Raw genomic sequence first — 27,550 nt, 5'->3', positions numbered from 1 at the left:
TGAGCCACCTGCAGGCAGCGCTGCAGGGAGGGGGGGAGGAGGGGAGGAGGGGCTGGGGGGAGGGGGGCAGGGGGGGTGTTCACCGCGGAGGAGTCTTGATTGGGCTGGAGCTTAATTGGGAGGTTATTTACGTGATGAGGCCGTCCCAGTGGACAACTGGGAACAGCCACGCAGGGCACCGGCGCCAACTCATCAAAGGCCTGCTTGGAATATCAAACATCAGACGTGTGCCCGCCTTGTGTGTGTGTATATGAGAGAACCAAGGTCTGGTGTTGATCCAGCTCTAAGTGTCTTTGTCTTGGTGTGTTTGTGTACACACAGATATACAAATGCAGTCTTTGTTCAATCAGTATCTTGAAGCCTGGGTTGGCATGTTGGGGGGGGGGGGGGGGTTCAACATGTGTTGACCTCATCACCCTGCAGGTCGGGGTTCAACATGTGTTGACCTCATCACCCTGAAGGTCGGGGGTTCAACGGGGGGTTCAACATGTCCATACTTGACTGCAGGATGGATTATTTTAACCCTCATTATTTGAAACTATTTTTGACTAAGTTGATGGGTGGGGGTCGTTGAAGTGCTGGTTTAAATGAGTAATAACAGTTGTGGACCTTTTGATATTACCAGGTGTAGGAAGCGAGGAGGGAATAGATAGTGATTTGGCGCCATCTTTTGGTATTAAGTCAATGATGCAGGTTTTTGGCATATAAACATTCGTATCAACGCCCTCTATTTTAAAAGAGCTTCAGACAGAATAAACTTTTTCAGTCACTGGGGTAGATAGTTAATATAAGAAATGTCCTAAATAAATCAATTTATAGAGCCCATCTATGGACTAGTAACCCAGAGTCATAATGGTCAAGCTTGCTCCGTCTGATAGCTCATTATTTGATTCATAGCATGCTTGATATATTGTAATGGATCTTATTTTAACAAACAAACAAACAAAATACCCCAACAACAAAAATACCCCAACAACAACAACAACAACAACAACAACAACAACAACAACAACAACAACAACAACAACAACAACAACAACAACACATTGAACCAGCCAAACAGCCCACGTGGTTCATAAACAGCTGGAAGCTCGAGCGGCTCCTCGATGACTCTTCATTTGTCGTGTAAACACAGGCAAATTCCGGGAGAGCCGTCTGGTCAATCACGGGCCGGTCCGGGAGAGCCGCCTGTCCAATCCCAGGCCGGGAGACCCGCCTGGCCAATCCCAGGGCCAATCCCAGGCCGGGAGATCCGTCTGGCCAATCCCAGGCCGGTAGAAGCGGCGGTGCTTGTGGGAGCTTGTCCAGTCACGCAGTGTGTAATCGGGTCTGCGTAGCGCGCACTACACTTTAGTTGAACTATCCTCCGTGAAAAGCTGCTCTAGGAGCAACTGGAACCCGAACAACTGACCCAGGTATGTGGACGCTACTTTGTTCTCAGTTCCAGGTGTGGACACTACTTTGTTTCAGTAGCGGCGGAGAGCCGCTGATCGGAACAGAGGTTTGGTGCCAGAGCGCTTCATGTTAAACCGGGAGATACTTTTTTTTTTACTTCTTTCTGCTAAACAGGCTGTGTGTGTGTGTGTGTGTGTGTGTGTGTGTGTGTGTGTGTGTGTGTGTGTGTGTGTGTGTGTGTGTGTGTGTGTGTGTGTGTGTGTGTGTGTGTGTGTGTGTGTGTGTGTGTGTGTGTGTGTGTGTGTGTGTGTGTGTGTGCACGCGCGCGCGAGAGAGACGTGCTGCGGAGCGCCCTCCAGTTAGGGATCGATTAAAATGTTCTGCTGTTGACTTTCTGTCCGTTCAATGGCGTCATTGGACGGGTTCAGGACGGGGTTCGACCGCCGGCTCTCCGCTGAGCGCTCAGCACGAGTCCCAGCAGGGTGAAGTCAGGCTCAGGGGGTTCCGGTAAACTCTTGATCTACAGGGGGTCACTCACTGTTGGGTTACCCTCACAATGTAGGGGAACTTATAATGAAATGATAGGGGCTCGAAGGATGGCAGACAGTAAGATAAAAGAGGAACTAACCTACAATATAAATAAATAAATCTATAGGCCTATGTGTAACAATTCCTACTTAAATCTGTGCACAGTAGATTCTCAGCCACATGTGGGACTGCGACTGTCCATATGGGTGTTTGCGTTGACACGAGCATATCTGAATTCTCCTGGTAAAATAAGCTTCACCCACTCTCTTGGTTACAGACAAACTCCTGTAGCAACACGATGGTAATTGCTTCCGCTTCCAAATACCCAGAGACAGCCGCTAACTCCCTCTGGATGATTGACAGAGCACAGGGGTGTTTTGATTACGTCCACGCTTTGGCCTGCTCACTGCTCCCAGGCCAACCCGCCCTGGGGGGGGGGGGGGGGGGGGGGGGGAGGGAGAGAGAGAGAGAGAGATTTTTTATCTCATCGAACTCTACTACACACTTTTCTCCTCTCCCCTGGAATTGTTTTACTAATATAACTTATTTTGTCCTCCTCACTCGTTCCTCTTGTTATTTCCTCTCTACACAGTTGGGACAATATGACGTTTGGTACCTCTTTGGCTATAGGAACACACCATGACAGTGTGTGTGACGGTGTGTGTGCTATCATACAGTGGCAGCATGTCTTCCCATTTGGAGAACAAATGTTTCCTGTAGAATTTCTTGCTGATGCTCTTCCTCTTATCTCCCCCCACCCTCTGCCACAACCGTTTGTCTAGTGGATGACACATGGATGTACCGCCGTGTGGATCTGACGGCTCCATCATCTGCCTGATTTAAACACAACTCTGGATTTGGTTTTTGAACAAAATATGCAAAACCATTTACTTCTATAAATATAGAGGTATATGATGGTAACCATCTCATATGATAGTAACCGTCTCATAAGATAGTAACGTCTCATATGATAGTAACCGTCTCATATGATAGTAACCGTCTCATATGATAGTAACCATCTCATAAGATAGTAACGTCTCATATGATAGTAACCGTCTCATATGATAGTAACGTCTCATATGATAGTAACGTCTCATATGATAGTAACGTCTCATATGATAGTAACCGTCTCATATGATAGTAACGTCTCATATGATAGTAACCGTCTCATATGATAGTACCGTCTCATATGATAGTAACCATCTCATATGATAGTAACCGTCTCATATGATAGTAACGTCTCATATGATAGTAACCGTCTCATATGATAGTAACGTCTCATATGATAGTAACGTCTCATATGATAGTACCGTCTCATATGATAGTAACCGTCTCATATGATAGTAACGTCTCATATGATAGTAACCGTCTCATATGATAGTACCGTCTCATATGATAGTAACGTCTCATATGATAGTAACGTCTCATATGATAGTAACCGTCTCATATGATAGTAACCGTCTCATATGATAGAAACGTCTCATATGATAGTAACCGTCTCATATGATAGTAACCGTCTCATATGATAGTAACGTCTCATATGATAGTAACGTATCATATGATAGTAACGTCTCATATGATAGTACCGTCTCATATGATAGTAACGTATCATATGATAGTAACGTCTCATATGATAGTAACGTATCATATGATAGTAACGTCTCATATGATAGTACCGTCTCATATGATAGTAACGTATCATATGATAGTAACGTCTCATATGATAGTAACCATGCTATAATATGATATTGTTCTGGTTGTCCTGGTCCTCTTCGTCTTCCTCTCTGTGCTCCTGGTTCCTCCTCGTCTTCCTCTCTGTGCTCCTGGTTCCTCCTCGTCTTCCTCTCTGTGCTCCTGGTTCCTCCTCGTCTTCCTCTCGGGGCTCCTGGTTCCTCCTCGTCTTCCTCTCGGGGCTCCTGGTTCCTCCTCGTCTTCCTCTCTGTGCTCCTGGTTCCTCTTCGTCTTCCTCTCTGTGCTCCTGGTTCCTCCTCGTCTTCCTCTCGGGGCTCCTGGTTCCTCCTCGTCTTCCTCTCTGTGCTCCTGGTTCCTCCTCGTCTTCCTCTCTGTGCTCCTGGTTCCTCTTCGTCTTCCTCTCTGTGCTCCTGGTTCCTCCTCGTCTTCCTCTCTGGGCTCCTGGTTCCTCTTCGTCTTCCTCTCTGGGCTCCTGGTTCCTCTTCGTCTTCCTCTCTGGGCTCCTGGTTGCTCCTCGTCTTCCTCTCTGTGCTCCTGGTTCCTCCTCGTCTTCCTCTCTGTGCTCCTGGTTCCTCCTCGTCTTCCTCTCTGTGCTCCTGGTTCCTCCTCGTCTTCCTCCTGGCGGGCAGCATTCCCTACGTGCTGGAAGGCGCCAGCAATCGCCACACCTTTGTAGCGTTTTGAGCTGCACCTGACAGCAGGATTCCAGATTGCAGCAGAAGCAATTATCGCCATTCTTATCACTAGTACCTGGGAATAGGGTAGGGAATAGGGTACCAGTGAATAGATTGGCATCTGTTCACTAGTACCTGGGAATAGGGGACCAGTGAATAGATTGGCATCTGTTCACTAGTACCTGGGAATAGGGGACCAGTGAATAGATTGGCATCTGTTCACTAGTACCTGGGAATAGGGGACCAGTGAATAGATTGGCATCTGTTCACTGTGCCAATCTAGTGAATGGATTGGCATCTGTTTCCCGGGAATAGATTGGCATCAATGCCGCTCTGGAGGGCCAGCCGTACTATGAACCCAGCCTTACTGTGGGCGTGTGTTGTGTAGAGGAGACGGTTTAATTACTTTTCTGTGCACCTAAACAAGTTTGTACTTTTTCTTTTGTCTCCTCCACAGATATGAGTGGAATCTGCTGAGCATGTGGGTATTCGGTGTTCAAGCACTTCCAGCACACACACAGACACGCACACACACAGACACGCACACACACGCACACACACAGACACGCACACACACACAGCCTGATCATGGCGACAGCGGCCGACGGCTGTCCTCCGGACCGGCGGGGATGGGTGGAGTTCATGGAGAACGCCTCGGGACCCCGGACGGAGCCCCCAGCAGGTACAGCCTCCCTAACGCCAGCCCCACGTCACCATGGAGTCAGGTTATTGGGTCCACACAAGCACTTACCCCGACTAGGGATGGACAGCTCATTTCCATACACATATTATCCAACTGTACAAGAAGTTACGTCAAACTTTCAAAATAATTTGGATGTACTATTTATAAGTACATCCACAACGGAAGGTCAAAATGTTTGATGACATTAACTGGCAGGCTTAATATCTGAACAGTGCATTTACAACAAACACAACGTCTTGTTTCTTTCTCATTAAAGCAAGACTAACGGGCGTACACTCGCCGAGGTGTGGGGTCAAATCCTGTTCCAGACTCCTGTGTTGCTTCCTGCATGTTGAACACACACACAGGCCTTCTCCATGGGAGTGAGACGGGTGGTGGCAGTTGCATCTTCAGCTGCCAGTATTTTGATGTCTACTTTAAAGAGGGAGAGAAAACATTAGTCTGATCTGGTGTCTGATCTGGTGTCTCAACAGGTGTCTGATCTGGTGTCTGATCTGGTGTCTGATCTGGTGTCTGATCTGGTGTCTGAACTGGTGTCTGAACTGGTGTCTGATCTGGTGTCTGAACTGCTGTCTGATCTGGTGTCTGATCTGGTGTCTGATCTGGTGTCTGATCTGGTGTATGAACTGGTGTCTGAACAGGTGTCTGATCTGGTGTCTGAACAGGTGTCTGATCTGGTGTCTGATCTGGTGTCTGAACAGGTGTCTGAACAGGTGTCTGATCTGGTGTCTGATCTGGTGTCTGAACAGGTGTCTTAACAGGTGTCTGATCTGGTGTCTGAACTGGTGTCTGATCTTGTGTCTGATCTTGTGTCTGAACTGGTGTCTGAACTGGTGTCTGATCTGGTGTCTGAACAGGTGTCTGAACTGGTGTCTGATCTGGTTTCTGAACTGGTGTCTGAACTGGTGTCTGATCTGGTGTCTGATCTGGTGTCTGATCTGGTTTCTGAACTGGTTTCTGATCTGGTGTCTGATCTGGTGTCTGATCTGGTGTCTGATCTGGTGTCTGATCTGGTGTCTGATCTGGTGTCTGAACTGGTGTCTGATGAAGAGCAGGCTGGGCTAAGGGATCATCTATGTCCAGAACCATGGAGCCCTCTCTGGCAGCTTCAGACTCCTTAAAGTCGTTAAAGGGCGGGGTTGTGGTACGCTGTTGAATAGCAGGCAGGATCTACATGCCACAGACGTGTATCTCGAGGCTTTGATAACCAATACATAGTATAGTTAAACTGTTTTTTGTCATGTCTTTCGATGGGCATACACACACAATTTTGTAAACAAAACTGAACGTTCGACCTCCAATCCATATATGCACATATTACAACCCTAATTGAACTTAACCATGGAATACACCCTATCTCACAAAGTTGTAAAATAAAACATGGAAATGTATTTCCTTTGCCACATAGCAGCCATTCACAGCCGTCTGAACTGATCGTATTGTGCATTATTTTCAGTGGCTCATGGATTCTTGGAGTCTAGCTCCGCCCCTGCTGATCCTTCATCAGCTGGCTTGGCTCCGCCGGCACCGCAGAATTCCTGGGTTCTGTTCGATGAGAACCCCTGGGCCTCCCCTCCACCTCCACCTCAGGTAAAAGGTACGGCACGAACCCCCCTCCCTCCCTGTCACTCAGCCGTCACCGTCGGCACAGCCGCCCCCCGTACAGGAGAAATGAGACACCACAACATGGTGCCCTGCATGAAGGAGACAATGCAGTGCGCTGGTTAATGAAGCTTTCACATCACTCAGCCTTACCTCACACCTCACCATTGCTGCAGAGACAACTCTGCAGCAATAGTGGCATCTGAATGACATATAAGATAGATATAATTACACCAACCTGTTTGATGCACTCAGCTGAAGTCAGCTGGCACAGCATTGGCCTAACCCAAATTTAAAGTGCATTGGAATCAGATGTAATACTGAATGCACTTGCACACTATCAAACCCTTGCTTTGCCTTCCATTGCTGTTCTCTAGTAAAACACATTTCACAAGACTGTTCACAACCACGAACGAGACCTGCAATGCTTTCCTAGGATGCACCGTTTAGCCGTGGGAATGCATTCCATCTAGTTTACCCAACAAACGTACTGCGTCACTTACTGTATTAATATAAGTGATAGTTCGTAGTAAGTCCAAAACACCAACACCACCAAACACCATCCCAAAAGGTCATTTCACGCCCATCGGTGGGATTGTTATGAGATCATTGATTATTGGCATGCGTGTTTCATGGGGCGGCAGCCTGCTGGGCAGTCAGTGTGAACAGGAATACCGACGTGATAGCGAAAAATGCGCGTCGATTCGAAAAACCCAAAACAAAGATGGCGGCGCCGGAGCGTAGTAGCAACGCGAGTGGCTCCCCAGACTTTCATAAGTGCCAGGCGCCACGCACTCGTTCCTCTAAAGTATGGGAATTCTTTAATGTAGAAGGAAACGATTCTGTGATATGTCGTATTTGCAAAATGGAGATGGCTTTCCATTCTAGCACCAATAAACATTTTATTGCAATGTTAAGGAATTCATGTTATTTTCATTCAGATATGTAAATCAACATGTATAAATTGCTATCAGTCAATTAATGTGGAGATAATCGATAATCGAATCGAAATCGAATCGGACTGAAAAAATGAATCGTTAGATTAATCGATAAAAAATAATGGTTTATCCCAGCCCTAATCTGAAACCCCCCGATGACCCCCCGGACCCCTCGGACCTTTGTCCATGGGACACCGTTGGTTTAGTGGCAGAACCAGCAGGAACTGGAATCCACTGGGGTGGGTTGGGAGATCAGAGTGGTGTCCTGGGAGCCCCCTGAATACGAGAGGGGGGATGGTCATGATTTCAGCATGAATGAAATACTGGTCACGGTGTCGGCGCTGAAGCAGGAGGTCGCTCACACGCTGAGTTGTGTATGTGTGTGCATGTGCTTTGTCGGATGATGACACCTTTTTTCCCATAGTCTGCAGGGGGGGGGGGGGGGGGGGGTGAACTCATTGTGTGCGAAAGCCTCTTCAAACTGGCTACTTGAAACAGTATCACTGTAAATGGTATTTTGATGCTGTAGGATGTTTCTTCACAGTGGATGTGTATCAGACATGTCCGCCGCATTTTGTCAGCATTTTTACCTCAGGAGATTAGATCCTGAGGGTGATTCCCACCTGATGCTTTATATGCGGACATCGGTGTCGTTCAGACATCAGGAGAATCTATGCTGGGTTTAGGGGGGTCGGCTTGCAAGGGGCAGGGATATGCCGTAAGACAGGGATGGGCAACTTTCATGATAAAGAGGGCCACTGTTTCACCATAACCATCAGAGGACAAGACTGCGCACTTCAACTAAACGTAAGCTGAGAGAAGCTACAACATTTTGAATTTGGCAGATATGCTTTCCTGTATTCTGGTGCATTTTGGGGATGGCCACTACCTAAACTACCTATGTACGGTATGTTATTTGAACCAACATACATTAATTTCATGATTTTCATGCTCAAACAGCCACATGATTGGTTAGTATTTTTATCGTTGCAAAGGGCTCACATACATCCTCATTCAATGATGTCACAAAACTGAGAAACCGTGGCCCAACATTAAGTGCAACAACTCAATGAACTCAAACCCAATAAGCATGATATTCACTTCAGGCTAGTTGTAGTAGTTGTAGTGGCGACTTAAGTGGAAATCTTTCATGACTGATATAGTTTCTAAGCAATCTAGACACATGGGTTTGCCTTTGAATTCTATGAACAGATACTCTGATTTGCATCTTTTTTTTTTTATAATTATGTGCGGGCCTGACTGAACGAGGCCGTGGGCCGTATGCGGACCGCGGGCCCCCAGTTGCCCATCCCTGCCCTAAGGTCTAAATTCGCAAGAGGCAGGATAAGTGTGGCTGCTGTCACTCTAGTTTGTTTTGGTTTGACCGCAGACAGCACGGAAGCAGAACGGGCAGAACTCATCGCGATCATCTTATATGTTATGATATAATAATATTTTTTTTCAGGACAATTTCAGGGTACAAATCTCAGGATATGTTGCTGTCAGGAGAATATCAGGAAATTATCAGGATTCACACGTATGTCTGAAAGCAGCATTTGTTTCGTGATTTGAAATGGGATTCTGCATCTGCCGTTTGCACTTGTTCCATTGATTACAACAGGGACCACAATGGAAATAAGTCCACGTTCTAATTGTTTTTCCTTTAATTAATGTGTCAGTATGTTTATGATGAAGGCTCCAGTAAGTTAGTAGTCTTGGATATACCAGTCCTACTGTGTTATAGTGTTGTGGGGGCTCGGAGCCTGGACTGGACAGAGTTAGCCTTAGTCCTTTGATGGTTTGGGAGATATTCTCCTGAGGCACACATTAACGTGGATTCAATTGGAATGAGAATGTGATTCGATTATGTGTATTCATACACAGTGTTGTTTTGATCCTTTTTTCAGCGCTTCGACTGATGATTGAAAGATTTAATTTTAGACATTTAGGAGCCGGTGTGACCGAGTCATTTTTTTATACGGCCTGATAATGGCCAGACAGAAGGACATCCCGGTCGTTATTAAACCGTCCATTTATGGACGTAGAAAGAGGGAGTTGGAGATTAAATTTACTACGGCTTCCCAAGTTTTTGTGCCAATAACGTGTTTACTAATCAACAAAAAATGGTCTAATCAAAGGAAATGAAAGACTGCAACACCCTGTCACCCAGAGTTGAGCTTATCTGCCATCAGACTTTAAAGTCTAATTTGTGAGACTACCAATAAATATACTAAACAAAGCTTTAAGTTCTTGTCCAAGGTCAAGGGACTTAAAGCTTAGATGAACCCTTACAAATTGCGCAGGCCCTTCTAGATTCCAGTTGGGACACAAGGCGTGGTTTGAGGCCACCTCCTGGTTCGGCTTTGTCTTTGTGAAGACTCCAGCAGGGTTCAGGACATCCTAGTGCTTCACACGCTCCCAGCTTCATTCCCGTTAGTTAACGTTGGATGTGTCCATCTCTTAACCTTTGTTACTCATAGCTCTCAACTTGTTGTTTTCCTAGAGATAAGAGTCAAGGCGCTTCTACAGATGATTAAAAGGTTTCATTTTAGACATTTAGGACCCGGTGTGATGACTCGTTTTTATACGGCCTGATAACGGCCAGACAGAAGGACGTCCCCGTCGTTATTAAACCGTCCATTTATGGACGTAGAAAGAGGGAGTTGGAGATTAAACTAAAGACACCAAGACATGGGGGATTTAGGGTCAAATGAAAGTGGATAAAGAGATGGATGGATGATGGCAGGAATACCTGAAAAGTCCTCCCTATTCTGAGTAGGCAAGCTGTCTCGGGAGAAAGAAATTAATCCTGCATTTGGTTTAAGAAGTGAGATGTGTTTATTGATATGGTTGGCATAGTTCCAGTTGTTAAATGCTGCCATGGAGCTCTGACCTTCTGTTCTTTAACAACCATAGCATTATGTATAATGTATTATGTATAATGTATTGTATTAGCCAACGTTACATACCTAAGTTAAGGGCAAACTGTTAAATCAAAGCACATAAAATAAGGCAGGGAGTTAAATATACCACAGCTTTCAGATGTTATACACAACTGTGTTTGGGCGTTCTCTAAGTGTGTGTGTGTGTGTGTATGTGCGCGTGTGCGTGTGCAGCCCGCCACAGTGTTTGCTCAACGGCCAGCTTCTGGAGCACTGCACCCACTTCAGAGAGCAGTTGGACCGGCCAATCGGAGCAGAGCTTGGCCAGCAGTGGGGCGTCGCCCTGTGACCTCAGCTCTGTGGACCCCGGCCCAGAGGAGCCGTCACTCACAAGCGGTAGGTGGAGCCTGGCCCAGAGGAGCCGTCACTCACAAGCGGTAGGTGGAGCCTGGCCCAGAGGAGCCGTCACTCACAAGCGGTAGGTGGAGCCTGGCCCAGAGGAGCCGTCACTCACAAGCGGTAGGTGGAGCCTGGCCCAGAGGAGCCGTCACTTACAAGCGGTAGGTGGAGCCTGGCCCAGAGGAGCCAGTAGGTGGAGCCGGTAGGTGGATAGTGGAGCCGGTAGGTGGAGCCGGTAGGTGGAGCCGGTAGGTGGAGCCTGGCCCAGAGGAGCCGGTAGGTGGAGCCTCAGACCAACGGCACAAAGCTAGAAGATCGTAAAGTGTAATTCGCAAAGATCTCTTCCCCTTCATCGATTAATATCCCGAGAGGGGCAGTTTGTGACGCGTTCTCCATCCCAGATTGGTTTCAGGAGAGCGGTGGTAACGCGGCTAGCGCACAGTCTTCAGGCTGGCGGCGGATGGCTTCTCTCCATCTTTGCCAAGGGGCCGTAACGCAGCTCTGTGAGATTGCCACTTTAGGAGTATGTCAGTATCAGCCGTAATATTAATGGTCAGACAGACACAAAGGGTTTTTATCTGTAAATGTCACGCAGTAATGGGTATTTCAAGTAAGATAACGATAGAAGTTTCCTCTCCTTTTGTGTCCGAGGGCGATGTTGGATGGGTGGATACCGGACTCCCAGAGGACGAGATTAGATAGCACAGTGTACGTGCGTGTGCGCTCGCATGTGTGTGTTGTTCTCAAGATTTATCCGTGCTCTTTCTATTCTGTCAAAGACACAAACGTCAAGGCTAGGAGTCAAAACTGTGGGTGCAGACTTTTGGTTTAATGTGTTCTAATAAGTATGCCATTTGTTTTAAACAAATGGCATACGGAAAAGACTAAGGAGGGACTGCGCTTTCTTTCTAAGATAAGCTCAGCTACTATTGATCCATAGGAGGGATGTGGGTGTTCAAGGCGTTGCCCGCTTAGCTCACAGCGGCAGCGGGGCCAGCCTCGAGGCGTCGGGTTGGCAGCAGCTACCAGCAGAACCAGACCAGCTGCGCATTGAGACCAGAAGACGTGAGGCTTGGCCAGGGCTCCCCTCATGCTGCTGGGGACACACTGACACGCGTGGCGTGGTCTCCATTGATATGTTCAGGGTCACCACACTGTGATCCAGCAGCCAGATCCACACTTTGACAGCACCCTCCCAGGACTGTCCCAAACCAAACGTCGTGTTTCTTCTTTCAGTGCTTGAGGAAACACGTACACACTGTATTACAGGCCCCTTCATACAAGGCCTTTGAATGTCCCAGCTCTGTTAAGAGCAGTCAGCTGTCATCCTTGCATCTGGATGAGGGCTCTATATTATATTATATTATTATTACACTATATAAGTCTAGGGAGTGTCCGAGAGTAATTGATAGCAACCATACTTTCTTTCAGTTCTATCAGATCAACAACATCTGCAGCGGTTTGAAAATAAATAGTTGTGACACGACATTAATAATATTAAACATTGTTACTGGCACGTTCATTGGAAAAAATATCAAATATCAAACAAAAAAAAGAGTTGGGAGAATTGACCCCCTCCTGTCAGCATCTTTATGTGGTTGCCTCATAAACTCTGAATAATGTGGGCAGGAATAGAGATCTGGTCAGAAAAAGATTGTTCTTTTCTCAAACTTCCTGTTTACATCTCAATGGAAAATTTAAAGTCATAGATTTAGATGTGAAAGTAGGGTGGGAAGAGGGGGACGGCTTCAGGTCCAGACAAGCCCTACAAAGCCCTACACACACACACACACACACACACACACACACACACACACACACACACACACACACACACACACACACACACACACACACACACACACACACACACACACACACACACACACACACAGCCCTAGCCTCCTTGTGTCTTTTGTAGCGTTAAGTGCACTCCCTCTCCCTGGAGCTATGTCTGCTACTCTCTGCCTTGTCACGGTTTAGGGGGTTACTCAGTTATTGTGTTTGCATAGAAGTGATAGCCAGGGCGGGGCGTTTGTTTCCTTCTCACTTCCTTAACACATGGTTAGAAATATGACTCGCATGAAGTCACTGAGTGTGCTGGAATCCATTTATCTGGGTTGAAATTAGGGAATGACATGGAAGGCGTGACGAAAAGGGCCTGTTGGCCAGGAAACATATCTATATAAAAAATAAATTACATAGACATTTTGAAAAAGAGGGAGTTGAGGAAAACTAGAAAACCGTAATAAAACCTGAGCTTCCATAAAATCCAAGTGTGTGTTTGTGGGGGTCTTTTGAGTGTTTGTGTTTGTGTGTGGGGGGGGTCTTTTGAGTGTGTGTGTAGGGGGGTCTTTTGAGCGCGTGTGTATGTGCCCATTTTTGATTGTTGAGTCAGGGTTTCACCTCTCCGCATCGGTGTTCAGTGGCTGCCAGCTGACTGCTTCCAGAGCGTCCCACATTCCCTGGAGGTGCTGAGGGCTCCCACTCCTGTTGGAGCAGGAATGAGCAGGTCTGGACTGGACCCGGTCCCGGGGCTGAGGCCCCCTCCTCTGAGCAGTTACATATGATTACCTGTTTCTGACACATTCTGTTCAAATGCCATGTAACGTGAAACATAATTTATTTCCTGCTCTTTTCATTCGTCATTGCTGATTTAAAAAATATGTTGTTTTTAAGTCTTAAGAGCAACCTCATTTTTAAAGAGGTTGAATAATCAAGCAAGTCCATTTTTTTTATTTAAATTAAGGAAAGATTGCTACGATTCAACCTGGAGAGGTGTGTGTGTGTGTTTGTGTGTTTGTCTCTGTGTGTGTGTGTGTGTGTGTGTGTGTGTGTGTGTGTGTGTGTGTGTGTGTGTGTGTGTGTGTGTGTGTGTGTGTGTGTGTGTCTCTTTGTGTTTCTGTGTGTGTGTGTCTCTGTGTGTGTGTGTCTCTGTGTCTCTCTGTGTGGATTAGGTTTTTGCTTCTGTGTCTTTGTTTGGTTGTCCTTCTCTCTGGGCAATTAGTATCCCGCCCCGAAAAGCAATTACTTGCCTTCATTACAAACTCTGCTGCATTCATTCACTTCTCTGGAGCGCTCTGTTCAACATGAAGACATTGAATAAAGACAATGTGTAGGATTGGCACCGAGGGACACAGGACTGCTTCCCTCCCTTTCCTGGGTTCCCTTTCCTGAGGAATACTGCAGTGGAACAAACAGAATAGAACAGAACAGATATGAGATGAGGGTCCAATAGTCGTTACACAATGAGGCTTGTTCAGTGTTTCGTGTGAGTCCACTTTGGTGGGCTTGACGTTCCAAGGAGATGTGCTCGGTGCTTCCCGGTATGCCGGGTTTCAACCACATCCTTTACATTTTTTATGTTAGAGTAACACAAAACAGATCTATGTTATTAGAACCACCGCCACGCTCTGCAGACGGGTACTGTTGGTAGTGCTGTTGGGGATCCACCCTGTCTCAGTTCCCTCCCTGCTCGTGGTGTCTTCATGTGTTGACTGAGCCGCTCATTGAGTCCTTGCACCAGGCGATCACGTGAGGCAGACACACACAGAGGTGCCGCTGATCAGCATGTTTTCTGTGCACTTCCTTTTCCCGGTTCCCTTCCTCAGCCGACGCGTGCACGTTCTCCAAAGACGAGGGCATCGACGTGGACTCGCTCAGCTGCAGCTCCGGCGGCCGGCAGACGAGCAGCAGCCCGTCGGACGCGGCCGGCCGGCTGACCTCCTGGGTGACCTTCGATGACGACGCCACCGGCCCGCAGCCGCCCCTCCCTCCCCCCGGGCCGCCCCCTCCTCCCGGCCTCCAGGATGGCAACGGTAACCACGTGGTCGCCCGGGCTCGGAGCCAGAACCGGGGGCCGAACGACGGGCTCACGCAGCCCCCCCGGGACCCCCCGCCGGCGGGCGCCCAGCCTCCGGGGGACGGCAGCGCCTCCTACGCCAAGAGGAACCCGTTCCTCCACGAGGCGTTCAGTGACGTCAAGCCCTCCAGCCTCAACCCCTTCAGCTCCTTCTTCGGGGGCGGGCAGGAGGTGGGGCACGGGTCCCCAGCAGGCGGTCGACACCCTGAGCCCGGCTCGGACTCACCCTCCCCCGCACGCCAGACACAGAACCCCCCGGCAAACCTCCCCTTAGGGGGAGGAGGAGGAGGGGGAGGGGACCTTTTCCAGGACGGCCCCATCACTAACGAGCTGCACTACCTGCGGAGCCTGCAGCCCTCTGACCCCGACGGCCCCGGGGGTGGGGGTCCCTCCGACGGAGACGAGGGCGTGGAGGAGGGCGAAGAGGCGCTGGAACGGCCGGAGGAGGAGGAGGAGGAGGAGCCCTACCTTCCTCCCCACATGGTCCCCCAGGACGGCTGGGCCATGCTGCTCCGCATCCCGGAGAAGAAGACCATCATGTCGTCGCGCCACTGGGGGCCCATCCACGTGCGCCTGTCGGACGACGGCTTCCTGCGGCTCTTCTACGAGCGCGGGCTGGACGCGCCCTTCAGGTCGCTGCGCCTGCTGCCGCAGCACCAGCTGTCGGAGCCCCGCCTCCAGAGCTACGAGGACGCCGGCCGCGTGCACACACTGAGCGTGGAGCTGCTGCAGTACCGGGAACGCCGGCGCTCCAAGCTGCCCGCCGCGCTGTCGCCGCTGCCCGCCGTCCTCACGCCGCTGCGACAGCAGCTGGTCAAGCTGGCCACGCCCTGTTACCATGACTACCTGAGCTGCAGACACTCGCTGCTGCAGCTGCTGAGGCGGCTGCCCGGGCCCCCCCCGGGGCCCCCCGCCCCCCCGGGGCCCGCCCCCCCCCTGCCCTCCGAGGAGGAGATGCACGTGGAGGTGAGGGACGAGTTCTACGGGGTGGCGGCGGCGGCCGGCGGGCGCGTGGAGCAGCAGCTGGTCATCACCCGGGTCAGCGTGCTGGCGCTGGTCTCAGGCCAGCCGCGCTGCCAGCTGGGGCTCAACGACCTCCAGGTCAGTAGCATGGGTGGTAATGGTTAGAGGGTTCATGTTAACTAAGGTTATATATGTCAACTAGTGGTGTTCATGTTAACTAGTGGTGTTCACGTTAACTAGTGGTGTTCACGTTAACTAGTGGTGTTCACGTTAACTAGTGGTGTTCATGTTAACTAGTGGTGTTCACGTTAACTAGTGGTGTTCACGTTAACTATTGGTGTTCACGTTAACTAGTGGTGTTCATGTTAACTAGTGGTGTTCACGTTAACTAGTGGTGTTCACGTTAACTAGTGGTGTTCACGTTAACTAGTGGTGTTCACGTTAACTAGTGGTGTTCATGTTAACTATGGTCAGAGTGTTCATGTTAACTAGTGGTGTTCATGTTAACTAGTGGTGGTCATGTTAACTAGTGGAGTTCATGTTAACTAGTGGAGTTCATGTTAACTAGTGGAGTTCATGTTAACTCGCTCAGCACTATAACCAAGGTTATAGTGTTCATGTTAACTAGTGGAGTTCATGTTTCCTAGTGGAGTTCATGTTAGCTAGTGGAGTTCATGTTAACTAGTGGTGTTCATGTTAACTAGTGGTGTTCATGTTTACTAGTGGAGCTCATGTTAACTAGTGGATCTCATGTTAACTAGTGGAGGTCATGTTAACTAAGGTTAGAGTGTATACCTAATTGAATGCGGTTGGGTTAACCCTAACTAACCCCCCTACCCGGACCTATGTTAACTCTATCTCTATGAATATGACTGTATGTCATGTACCCTGTGATGACCCCTGACCCCTAACCCCTGACCCCTGACCCCGCCCCCAGGGGAAGGGGGAGGAGCTGGTGCGTTCCCTGATGTCATGTGCCCTCTGATGAACCCTGACTCCTGACCTCTGACCCCTGACCCCGCCCCCAGGTGAAGGGGAAGGAGCTGGTGTCTCGCCGGGACATCGTCCCCAACAGCACCGCCCGCTGGATCCGTCTGGACGGCCCCGAGCTGCACCCCCTCCACGCCGACTCCGCCCACTTCCTGTCCACGCGCGCCGTGACCTTCACGCCCCCGCCGCGCTGCCGCTTCGAGCTGCTCCGCTTCCGCACGCCGTTCTGCGGGCGGAGCCTGCCCTTCAGCCTGCGGACCACCGCCGCCGTGGCGGGGGCGGAGGTCGTGCTGCAGTCCTGGCTGCTGATGGCGCCCGGGGGGGCGGAGCTTAACGCTGTGCCCTGTGAGGACGTGGCGGTGAGGCGCCGCCCCTTGGTTCATTAGATATTCACTTATTTAATAACACAGAATGAATGATGCCTTCAGTATTTTGAATTAATCGCAAAAATTAACATTTTAATTTTTAACGTTGAAAACGCTAATGTTTTCATTCATGTTAGAAACATCTAGAGCCACATCTGTATTCATTATAGATACAGTTCTAACTATATAAATGCATCTCTATATCTACGTGTGTATATATCTACATCTCTATACCTACGTGTGTATATCTACATCTATATCTACGTGTGTATATATCTACATCTCTATATCTACGTGTGTATATATCTACATCTCTATATCTACGTGTGTATATATCTACATCTCTATCTCTACGTGTGTATATATCTACATCTCTATACCTACGTGTGTATATATCTACATCTCTATATCTACGTGTGTATATATCTACATCTCTATATCTACGTGTGTATATATCTACATCTCTATATCTGCGTGTGTGTATATCTACATCTCTATATCTGCGTGTGTGTATATCTACATCTCTATATCTACGTGTGTATATATCTACATCTCTATACCTACGTGTGTATATATCTACATCTCTATATCTACGTGTGTATATCTACATCTCTATATCTACGTGTGTATATCTACATCTCTATATCTACGTGTGTATATATCTACATCTCTATATCTACGTGTGTATATATCTACATCTCTATATCTACGTGTGTATATATCTACATCTCTATATCTACGTGTGTATATATCTCTATAGATCCGGTACCCCATCCCTGAGATCTGGGCCAAGATCTTCCGGCGGGAGGGGGTGGGGGGGGAGCGCTCCCTGAAGGCGCGCTTCAACAAGGGGGCGGGGCTGGGCTGGGCCAGCCCCTCGGGGGCGGGGCTGGGCTGGGCCGGCCCCTCGGGGGCGGAGCCTGCCATGAGGGTGACGCTGGGCACGGCCAAGTACGAGGCCGCCTTCAGAGCGGTGGTGTGGAGGATCCCCCGCCTCCCCGACAAGAACTCAGGTGACTGGACCCCCGAACCCCAGAGTCCAATGACCCCCCCCCCTCTAGAGTCCAATTAACCCCCCCCTAGAGTATAATGACCCCCCCCCCCCCTCTAGAGTCCAATGACCCCCCCCTAGAATATAATGACCCCCCCTCTAGAGTCCAATGACCCCCCCCCCTAGAGTATAATGACCCCCCCTAGAGTATAATGACCCCCCTCTAGAGTCCAATGACCCCCCCTAGAGTATAATGACCCCCCCTAGAGTCTAATGACCCCCCCCTAGAGTATAATGACCCCCCCCCTCTAGAGTCCAATGACCCCCCCCCCTCTAGAGTCCAATTACCCCCCCCCTAGAGTATAATGACCCCCCCCCTCTAGAGTCCAATTACCCCCCCCCCTAGAGTATAATGACCCCCCCCTAGAGTATAATGACCCCCCCCCCTCTAGAGTCCAATGACCCCCCCCTAGAGTATAATGACCCCCCGCCCCTCTAGAGTCCAATGACCCCCCCCTAGAATATAATGACCCCCCCCTAGAGTCCAATGACCCCCCCCTAGAATATCATGACCCCCCCCCCTCTAGAGTCCAATGACCCCCCCTAGAGTATAATGACCCCCCCCTAGAGTATAATGACCCCCCCCTAGAGTATAATGACCCCCCTCTAGAGTCCAATGACCCCCCCTAGAGTATAATGACCGCCCCTAGAGTCTAATGACCCCCCCAGAGTATAATGACCCCCCCCTCTAGAGTCTAATGACCCCCTTCTAGAGTCTAATGCCCCCCCCCCCCTAGAGTATAATGCCCCCCCCCCCTAGAGTATAATGACCCCCCCCTCTAGAGTCCAATGACCCCCCCCCCTCTAGAGTCTACTGAGTGTCTGTTGGATCCCCCCCCCCCTACAGTCTACTGAGTGTTTACTGCCCCCCCCCCCCTCTAGAGTCTACTGAGTGTCCCCCTAGAGATGCGTGGATGGGCTTTTATTTCATCCGCAACCGCACCACAAACGCACCATCCAACAACGTTTTTTGCTGATGCGAGGCTAGATATTATATATGCCAAAAAAAAATAAAAATAAAGATCCTATAACTTCAGAATAATGTGGCGGGCCTGACGTTATGCCTGGCGGGCCGGTTGTGGCCCGCGGGCCGCCAGTGGCGCCCCCTGCTGCAGAGCGTGTTTATTGGAGTAACGCCCACAAGAGGTCCTGCGGAGAGACCGGCCCCCACTCCCGTTGGTTTCTGGGTTAACAGAGGTCTGCCCCCCCCCCCCCCTCCCTCAGGGCTCAGGGCTGCCCCCCCCCTAACTGTGGAGGTCTGCCCCCCCCCCCCTCACTATGGAGGTCTGCCCCCCCCCCCCCTCAGGGCTCAGTGCTGCCCGGTGGACCGCTGCCCGCTGGGACCACACAATGCCCGGCTGTCACCATGAGTTACCCACAGCCCAGAGGAGCCACACAGCCCTCTGTGCCCCCCCCCCCCATTCAGCCCTTCTATTATTACACCTCCAGTGCTGCCTACTTATGCCTCTCTTTGGTTTTGCTCTCGTCAGATTTCTTGCCCTCATTCCCTCTCCATGATTCTGCTTTGTGTCCACTATGTTGTTCAGTCTAATGCTTCTCTCATCCACTAGAGTTAATGCTAAGTTAATGTTAACCATTAACACTGTTCTGTAACATTCACACATTTCCATCCCAGATTCTGTAAAGCTGACCCCCACAGTACTTAGCCTACATTTGAATATGCTTCTTTATTTGCCTTCCCTGCAAACACCGTCCCTCCACTCTTAGTGAGTCATTAGCATCACATTGAGTAATGGACCTTTTACCAGTGGGAGACAAGCAAACAACAGAGCTTAGATCGCTCTATTCATGGAGAGCGTCTGTTGTGTGTGTGTGACACCAAACTCTAATAAAGAATAGAGATGAACAAATACACATGGATCAAGGGGAGGATAACATTTTCATTTAATTTGTTTGCTCTATTCGGATTCTATCTTAGCTACTTTTGGATGCTATCTAAGCTCTATCTGTTTATCTAAGCTCTATCTGGTTATCTAAGGTCTATTTGGTTATCTAAGCTCTATCTGGTTATCTAAGCTCTGTCTCAGCTCTATCTGGTTATCTAAGCCCTATCTCAGCTCTATCTGGTTATCTCAGCTCTATCTGGTTATCTAAGCACTGTCTCAGCTCTATCTGGTTATCTCAGCTCTATCTGGTTATCTAAGCTCTGTCTCAGCTCTATCTGGTTATCTAAGCTCTATCTTGTTATCTCAGCTCTATCTGGTTATCTCAACTCTATCTGGTTATCTCAGCTCTATCTGGTTATCTAAGCTCTATCTGGTTATCTAAGCTCTATCTGGTTATCTAAGCACTGTCTCAGCTCTATCTGGTTATCTCAGCTCTATCTGGTTATCTAAGCTCTATCTGGTTATCTAAGCTCTGTCTCAGCTCTATCTGGTTATCTAAGCTCTGTCTCAGCTCTATCTTGTTATCTCAGCTCTATCTGGTTATCTAAGCTCTATCTGGTTATCTAAGCTCTGTCTCAGCTCTATCTGGTTATCTCTATCTGGTTATCTCAGCTCTATCTGGTTATCTCAGCTCTATCTGGTTATCTAAGCTCTGTCTCAGCTCTATCTTGTTATCTCAGCTCTATCTGGTTATCTAAGCTCTGTCTCAGCTCTATCTGGTTATCTCAGCTCTATCTGGTTATCTCAGCTCTATCTGGTTATCTAAGCTCTGTCTCAGCTCTATCTGGTTATCTCAGCTCTATCTGGTTATCTAAGCTCTGTCTCAGCTCTATCTTGTTATCTCAGCTCTATCTGGTTATCTAAGCTCTCAGCTCTATCTGGTTATCTAAGCTCTGTCTCAGCTCTATCTGGTTATCTCAGCTCTATCTGGTTATCTAAGCTCTGTCTCAGCTCTATCTGGTTATCTAAGCTCTATCTTGTTATCTCAGCTCTATCTGGTTATCTCAGCTCTATCTGGTTATCTAAGCTCTGTCTCAGCTCTATCTTGTTATCTCAGCTCTATCTGGTTATCTAAGATCTGTCTCAGCTCTATCTGGTTATCTAAGCTCTATCTGGTTATCTAAGCTCTATCTTGTTATCTAAGCTCTATCTTGTTATCTCAGCTCTATCTGGTTATCTCAGCTCTATCTGGTTATCTAAGCTCTATCTGGTTATCTAAGCTCTATCTTGTTATCTCAGCTCTATCTGGTTATCTAAGCTCTATCTGGTTATCTAAGCTCTGTCTCAGCTCTATCTGGTTATCTAAGCTCTGTCTCAGCTCTATCTGGTTATCTAAACTCTATCTTGTTATCTCAGCTCTATCTGGTTATCTCAGCTCTATCTGGTTATCTAAGCTCTGTCTCAGCTCTATCTGGTTGTCTAAGCTCTATCTGGTTATCTAAGCTCTAGCTGGTTATCTAAGCTCTGTCTCAGCTCTATCTGGTTATCTAAGCTCTGTCTCAGCTCTATCTGGTTATCTAAGCTCTATCTTGTTATCTCAGCTCTATCTTGTTATCTCAGCTCTATCTGGTTATCTAAGCTCTATCTGGTTATCTAAGCTCTGTCTCAGCTCTATCTGGTTGTCTAAGCTCTATCTGGTTATCTAAGCTCTATCTTGTTATCTCAGCTCTATCTGGTTATCTAAGCTCTATCTGGTTATCTAAGCTCTGTCTCAGCTCTATCTGGTTATCTAAGCTCTGTCTCAGCTCTATCTGGTTATGTAAGCTCTGTCTCAGCTCTATCTGGTTATCTAAGCTCTGTCTCAGCTCTATCTGGTTATCTCAGCTCTATCTGGTTATCTAAGCTCTGTCTCAGCTCTATCTGGTTATCTAAGCTCTATCTGGTTATCTAAGCTCTGTCTCAGCTCTATCTGGTTGTCTAAGATCTGTCTCAGCTCTATCTGGTTATCTAAGCTCTATCTGGTTATCTAAGCTCTGTCTCAGCTCTATCTGGTTGTCTAAGATCTGTCTCAGCTCTATCTGGTTATCTAAGCTCTGTCTCAGCTCTATCTGGTTGTCTAAGCTCTATCTGATTATCTAAGCTCTATCTTGTTATCTCAGCTCTATCTGGTTATCTCAGCTCTATCTGGTTATCTAAGCTCTATCTGGTTATCTAAGCTCTGTCTCATTTCTATCTGGTTGTCTAAGCTCTATCTGGTTATCTCAGCTCTGTCTCAGCTCTATCTGGTTATCTAAGCTCTGTCTCAGCTCTATCTGGTTATCTAAGCTCTGTCTCAGCTCTATCTGGTTGTCTAAGCTCTATCTGGTTATCTAAGCTCTATCTTGTTATCTCAGCTCTATCTGGTTATCTAAGCTCTATCTGGTTATCTCAGCTCTATCTGGTTATCTAAGCTCTGTCTCAGCTCTATCTGGTTATGTAAACTCTGTCTCAGCTCTATCTGGTTATCTAAGCTCTGTCTCAGCTCTATCTGGTTATCTAAGCTATATCTGGTTATCTAAGCTCTATCTGGTTATCTAAGCTCTGTCTCAGCTCTATCTGGTTATCTAAGCTCTGTCTCAGCTCTATCTGGTTATCTAAGCTCTGTCTCAGCTCTATCTGGTTATCTCAGCTCTATCTGGTTATCTCAGCTCTATCTGGTTATGTAAGCTCTGTCTCAGCTCTATCTGGTTATCTCAGCTCTATCTGGTTATGTAAGCTCTGTCTCAGCTCTATCTGGTGCTCATGAAGCCTTTCTTTGGATGCTCCCTCTTTGAAACACCAACATGTTTTAACTCGACTGCTCCTCCTCTCCTCTTCCTCAGCGCTGGGTCACCCGCACACCTTCTTCCTCCGCCTAGAGCTGGGCTCGGACCAGGAGGTGCCCCGGGTGCTGCAGCGCCATCTGGAGGTGGAGTTCGACATGCCGGCCGCCGCCGCCTCTCAGGCCACGGTGCGCTCGCTGTCCGTGGACGACCGGCCCGACGTCAGGAAGTGGATCAACTACAAGGCCCACTTCTTCTACCAGGTACACACACACACACACACACACACACACAACCACACACACACACACACACACACACACACACACACACACACACACACACACACACACACACACACACACACACACACACACACACACACACACACACACACACACACACACAGTGGTGAGTCCCAGTAGTCCTCGGTCTGCGAGCTCCTGTCCCAGCATGTCATTATCCACCTGAGCTCCTGTCATTATCAGTTCATCAGTGGAGCAGACAGGCTGGCTGTGGTCGTTCAAACACACCCCCAGCTCCCACTCACTAACAACCCTTTGAAGCTTGATTGTATAGGTCAGCCATATCAGAGGCATCTAGGCTAGCTCCAACCTTTCTAACACGTTTTTTGTTTCATACATGAAATTATTTGCATTTACTTACAAGCAAACGTTTTCGGAAAATTCTTTGGTAAGTTGATTTGTCCTTTGGAATCCATATTATCCATTGAAACAAACCCAGGTGTCTTTGTCCTGTGGAGGTTTGGCTGTTGGATGTTGTATGAGTGTGGGGGACCGGTCGGGGCCCCGTGGGGCTGGAGACCCAGGGTATGGGGGGGTAACAGGCGGTGGTGGACGGGGACATTGCATTGAGATGGTGTGAGAGGAGAAACAGATGAGCAGTTGGCTGCAGTGTCAGTCCACCGGTTATCTCCCCTGAGAAACCACAGTAAACCAAAGCACGGAGACAGTATGGAACAGTAGCTCTGGTTTGAATTTATTTTAGTTTTCTCTGTTGTTTATGAAACAAACATTCATTTGAAATGCCACTTTTAGTAGGCGTTAAACCGTAAGAAAGAATTCTACTGAGAGGTATAGATTTTCTTTCAAACACAGTGGCTCCATTGAATTACTAAAAAATAAATCACAAACCGAGCGTCAATCGCCACCTAGTGGTGAAACGTATTTACTGCATCACCTCAAAACAAAACTGAACATAATGATGTATTTTTTTTAACAGGTCCCCATAGAGCAGAAGAGGGAGGATATCCCGAACACAGCGAACACGCCTGCGGACCAGCCGGGAGAATGTGCACATCAGTGACGAATGGCCCAGTGGATCCACTGACTGAACTCCTTAGAGCGATGTGGTGGAAAAGAGATACAGGAAACAGAACAGGGAAACTTTTTGCACTTTGAATCAAAGCCACCTGTTTTATGGCAGGGCTTGTCTTTAGGGCCGGGTTTAGCTTTAGGGCATGTCTTGTCTTTAGGGCGGGGCTTGTCTTTAGGGCGGGGGTTTTCTTTAGGGCGGGGCTTGTTGGTGTTACCTTCACAACGAGGCTGCTGGCGTCTTGTTTAGCACGATTTCGGCTCACATGTAATACCATAAAACGAACGGCTGTTTTTGGCCTGTTTGAGGTACATTACTAACTGATTATGGATTATTAATCTATAGCATTATCGTCAGGGTGGAATTCTATTTTTACTTAAATGTATGTAATCTAAGGGACAAACTGAGTGTGTTAGCTGCCTATCTAATTTGCTATGTGCCATGTGAGATTACAGACACACATTTTGTACTTTTCTATCGGAGGGTTGCCCACTTTGTTATTGTGGCCTTATTGAGTGTAAAATGAGCTGCAGTGGTCTGCAACCAAGCGGTACATGTTGGCTTTGTTTAACTGGATTGAACTGGATACTGAATGTGGCGTTATAAGGACCCTGTTGTTCTGTTATGAATGAATTAAGTATCTTTATGAACATGCTTGAACAACAGTGTGGTTTCAAATGTGCCTGCAGAGTAAGGTATGGATGTATTCATTTATTCTGCTACAAATCAATATCATTTCAATTATGATGAGGATTACATGGAAATGTGTCAATATTAATACAATTTGCTTTCAGTATATAAACCTTTGGTTTGGTCAGTATTTGGCTTACATTCTCAATACGATACATTATTTGGTAATGCTAAACATAGCTTTATGATGTCAAGATCAAAACCGTTTTGTGTCTTAAATGTTTATTTTTCCTCTTTTTACTTTATGTGAACCTCATGTCCAATGTGCACCTGTACTACTAATGTAAATGGACAGCAGTGGCAGGCTGACTAAACAAGCTGTACTGATCTGTTGATGAATAATAGATTAAAGTGTTTTCTAGCTTTAATGGTCTGTGGTCTAGATCCAGGTTATATGTATATGACTTCTTCTACCCCTCCATATGAATGTCCAAAATAAAAGTGTAGCCTCTAGTGTGTAGCTCAGGCCAGCTGGGGGCCACTGAACCCACAGGACGGTCAGCCCAGCACTAACTTTGGGATGATCTTTTTTATCTTTTTATTTGTAAAATGACAACCATGTATTCTACACTGCAAGTTCATGAGCTAATGCAGTTTGGCGTGTCTTTATTGTTTGGAGAGTCTTAACCAGCTCATTGTGCTATCTGTCCTTCACGCTGTCTCCGTCTTTAAAATGCAACTCCCAAGATAGATCAGATTTTATCATGGTTCTGGTCAAGGGGTTTGTGCAGAAGAGGTTGGGTAGAATTTAGAACACTTTTGAGTCGATCCAGTTAGTCCGCTTGGTCCCATTGCGGCAGCACGCTGTGTTTCATACCTGGGATCCTGGGCTACTTGGAGAACAGGGAGTTACAACACGGGCCCGGCCAAAAAAACTAAAACAAACAGATATTTAAAGGGAGAACATGCTGGAACATTGGTATTCATAACCAACGACTCTCTCCACTCAATCACAAATAATCTCAAGGACATGGTTGGAGGAAAGATTTGACATTCAATTCACCAAACACTTTAGTTTAAAAAACACTTATTAATTATTAAAACATCAAACCGTAAAACAACTTAAAAAAATCAATAAAAAAAAACGTTACAGTTGTAAAATAATTTCGTGGCATTTCGAGTACATTGTTCTGAGTTCATGGATCTGCCTGAGTTCATGGATAACTAGTGGTGTTCATGTTAACTAAGGTTATAGTGTCATGTTAGCTAGTGGTGTTCATGTTAACTAAGGTTATAGTGTTCATGTTAACTAAGGTTATAGTGTTCATGTTAACTAAGGTTATAGTGTTCATGTTAACTAAGGTTACAGTGTTCATGTTAACTAAGGTTATAGTGTTCATGTTAACTAAGGTTACAGTGTTCATGTTAACTAAGGTTATAGTGTTCATGTTAACTAAGGTTATAGTGTTCATGTTAACTAAGGTTACAGTGTTCATGTTAACTAAGGTTATAGTGTTCATGTTAGCTAAGCTTATAACCCTGTCTGCGTCAGGTTCAGGTCTCAGAGCTCTGCGGGGCTCGGACCGAGGCGGATCTATGATCACAGAAGAGGGGATATTACTGAAAAGGATTGCGTAATAGCGTGTGAGAGCATGTGAAGGTCATTCAAGGCCCACACCGTGCGTGGGGGGGAGCTCTGATTGAGTCAAATTAGGCCTAATTAAAAACCTTTATTGAAAGAGCATGACTATATCGACAACAGCATAATAAAGTTATTACAGCTATTTAAACATACTATTTAAATACAATGAAAACTGCAAACCCAAACATTTCACGACCCAATCATGTCATATCAGGGTGTTTTGTTCGTTAATTATAATATTCAAGTATTTTTTCTTTTGAATTGTAGGCTAATACAATCCAAACTGACTATGACTCTCACACTTAGCTATAAAATAATAAAAAAAAATCATGAAATATCAAAAACATTGGCCTATTATATGTGTAAAATACATTTGATTCATTGAAAATCAAAACAAGCCGTAAACGATATTGACATAATGGTTAGGGGAGGCTGGATGTACTATAGAGGTGGGGTTGATCTAGCAGTGCTCTTAACTCTCCAATAGAGGGCGACGCTCATAACTCTCCCTAGAGGACAACGTTCATAACGCTCCACTAGAGGACGACGTTCCCCCCTCTTGTTCCGATACCGGTTTGGGCACATGATTCTCACGTACTACTATTGACATGTTAAGAGGGCACAATTGTGTTTTTTTCCTCTTAAACGAATTATGGAACTTTGATTAAATGCTGGCTACATTGAGGTAAAAGTAAAAAAACAAAAAAAACAATAAGCTAGTTAGCAAATTTGTTATATTACCTACAGGACATTGCACAGAAAAGCAAACTTAAGTATGAAACATTAACCTAAAGTCTTAAATTGTATATATCCACTGAGAATTCATACCTCGAAGTATGGGTCTGTAACTGCAATTAGGGCATTTAGCAGACACTTTCATCCAAAGCGACTTACACACATTGCACACCGACGGTTGAGTCAACCATGCAAGGCGACAGCCAGCTCGTCAGGAGGGTTAAGTGTCTTGCTCAGGGACACTCAGCTAGTAGGAGCTGGGGATCGAACTAGCAACCTTTTGGATACAAGACAACTGCTCTGACTCCTAAGCTAAGCCGACCCTGTATTGTTACTGTATTGGGCTACAATAAACACAACTATTGAGGTAGCCACTCATGTTCTGGCAGGGTTTAATAAGCGAGTTCAATATTCATGTTTCATGTTAGCTGTCTAGTAAATGTGAAACATTTTCTGATTCAAAGCTGCACCAACCATACTAATCCAAAGACAAAAATGCCTGAATATATAAAAAAT

The 27,550-nt window shown here is 47.1% G+C and overlaps 1 protein-coding gene across 1 annotated transcript; it reads left to right on the top strand.

Moving 5' to 3' along the window:
- Nucleotides 1-1,303: 1,303 nt before the first annotated feature.
- ston2 (stonin 2) lies at nt 1,304-27,056 on the top strand. Its single transcript, XM_056590364.1, has 9 exons — nt 1,304-1,415; nt 4,747-4,971; nt 6,449-6,589; nt 10,649-10,810; nt 14,425-15,776; nt 16,667-16,987; nt 17,754-18,006; nt 22,753-22,955; nt 23,935-27,056. Exons 2-9 carry the CDS (start codon nt 4,878-4,880, stop codon nt 24,016-24,018), a joined length of 2,610 nt encoding a protein of 869 aa, XP_056446339.1. The 5' UTR covers nt 1,304-1,415; nt 4,747-4,877; the 3' UTR covers nt 24,019-27,056.
- The last annotated feature ends 494 nt before the right edge of the window (nt 27,057-27,550 follow it).

The sequence above is a fragment of the Gadus chalcogrammus genome, chromosome 5 (assembly GCF_026213295.1).
Source record: "Gadus chalcogrammus isolate NIFS_2021 chromosome 5, NIFS_Gcha_1.0, whole genome shotgun sequence".
NCBI classification, from domain to species: domain Eukaryota; kingdom Metazoa; phylum Chordata; class Actinopteri; order Gadiformes; family Gadidae; genus Gadus; species Gadus chalcogrammus.
This window is presented reverse-complemented; position numbering and strand designations above follow the sequence as displayed.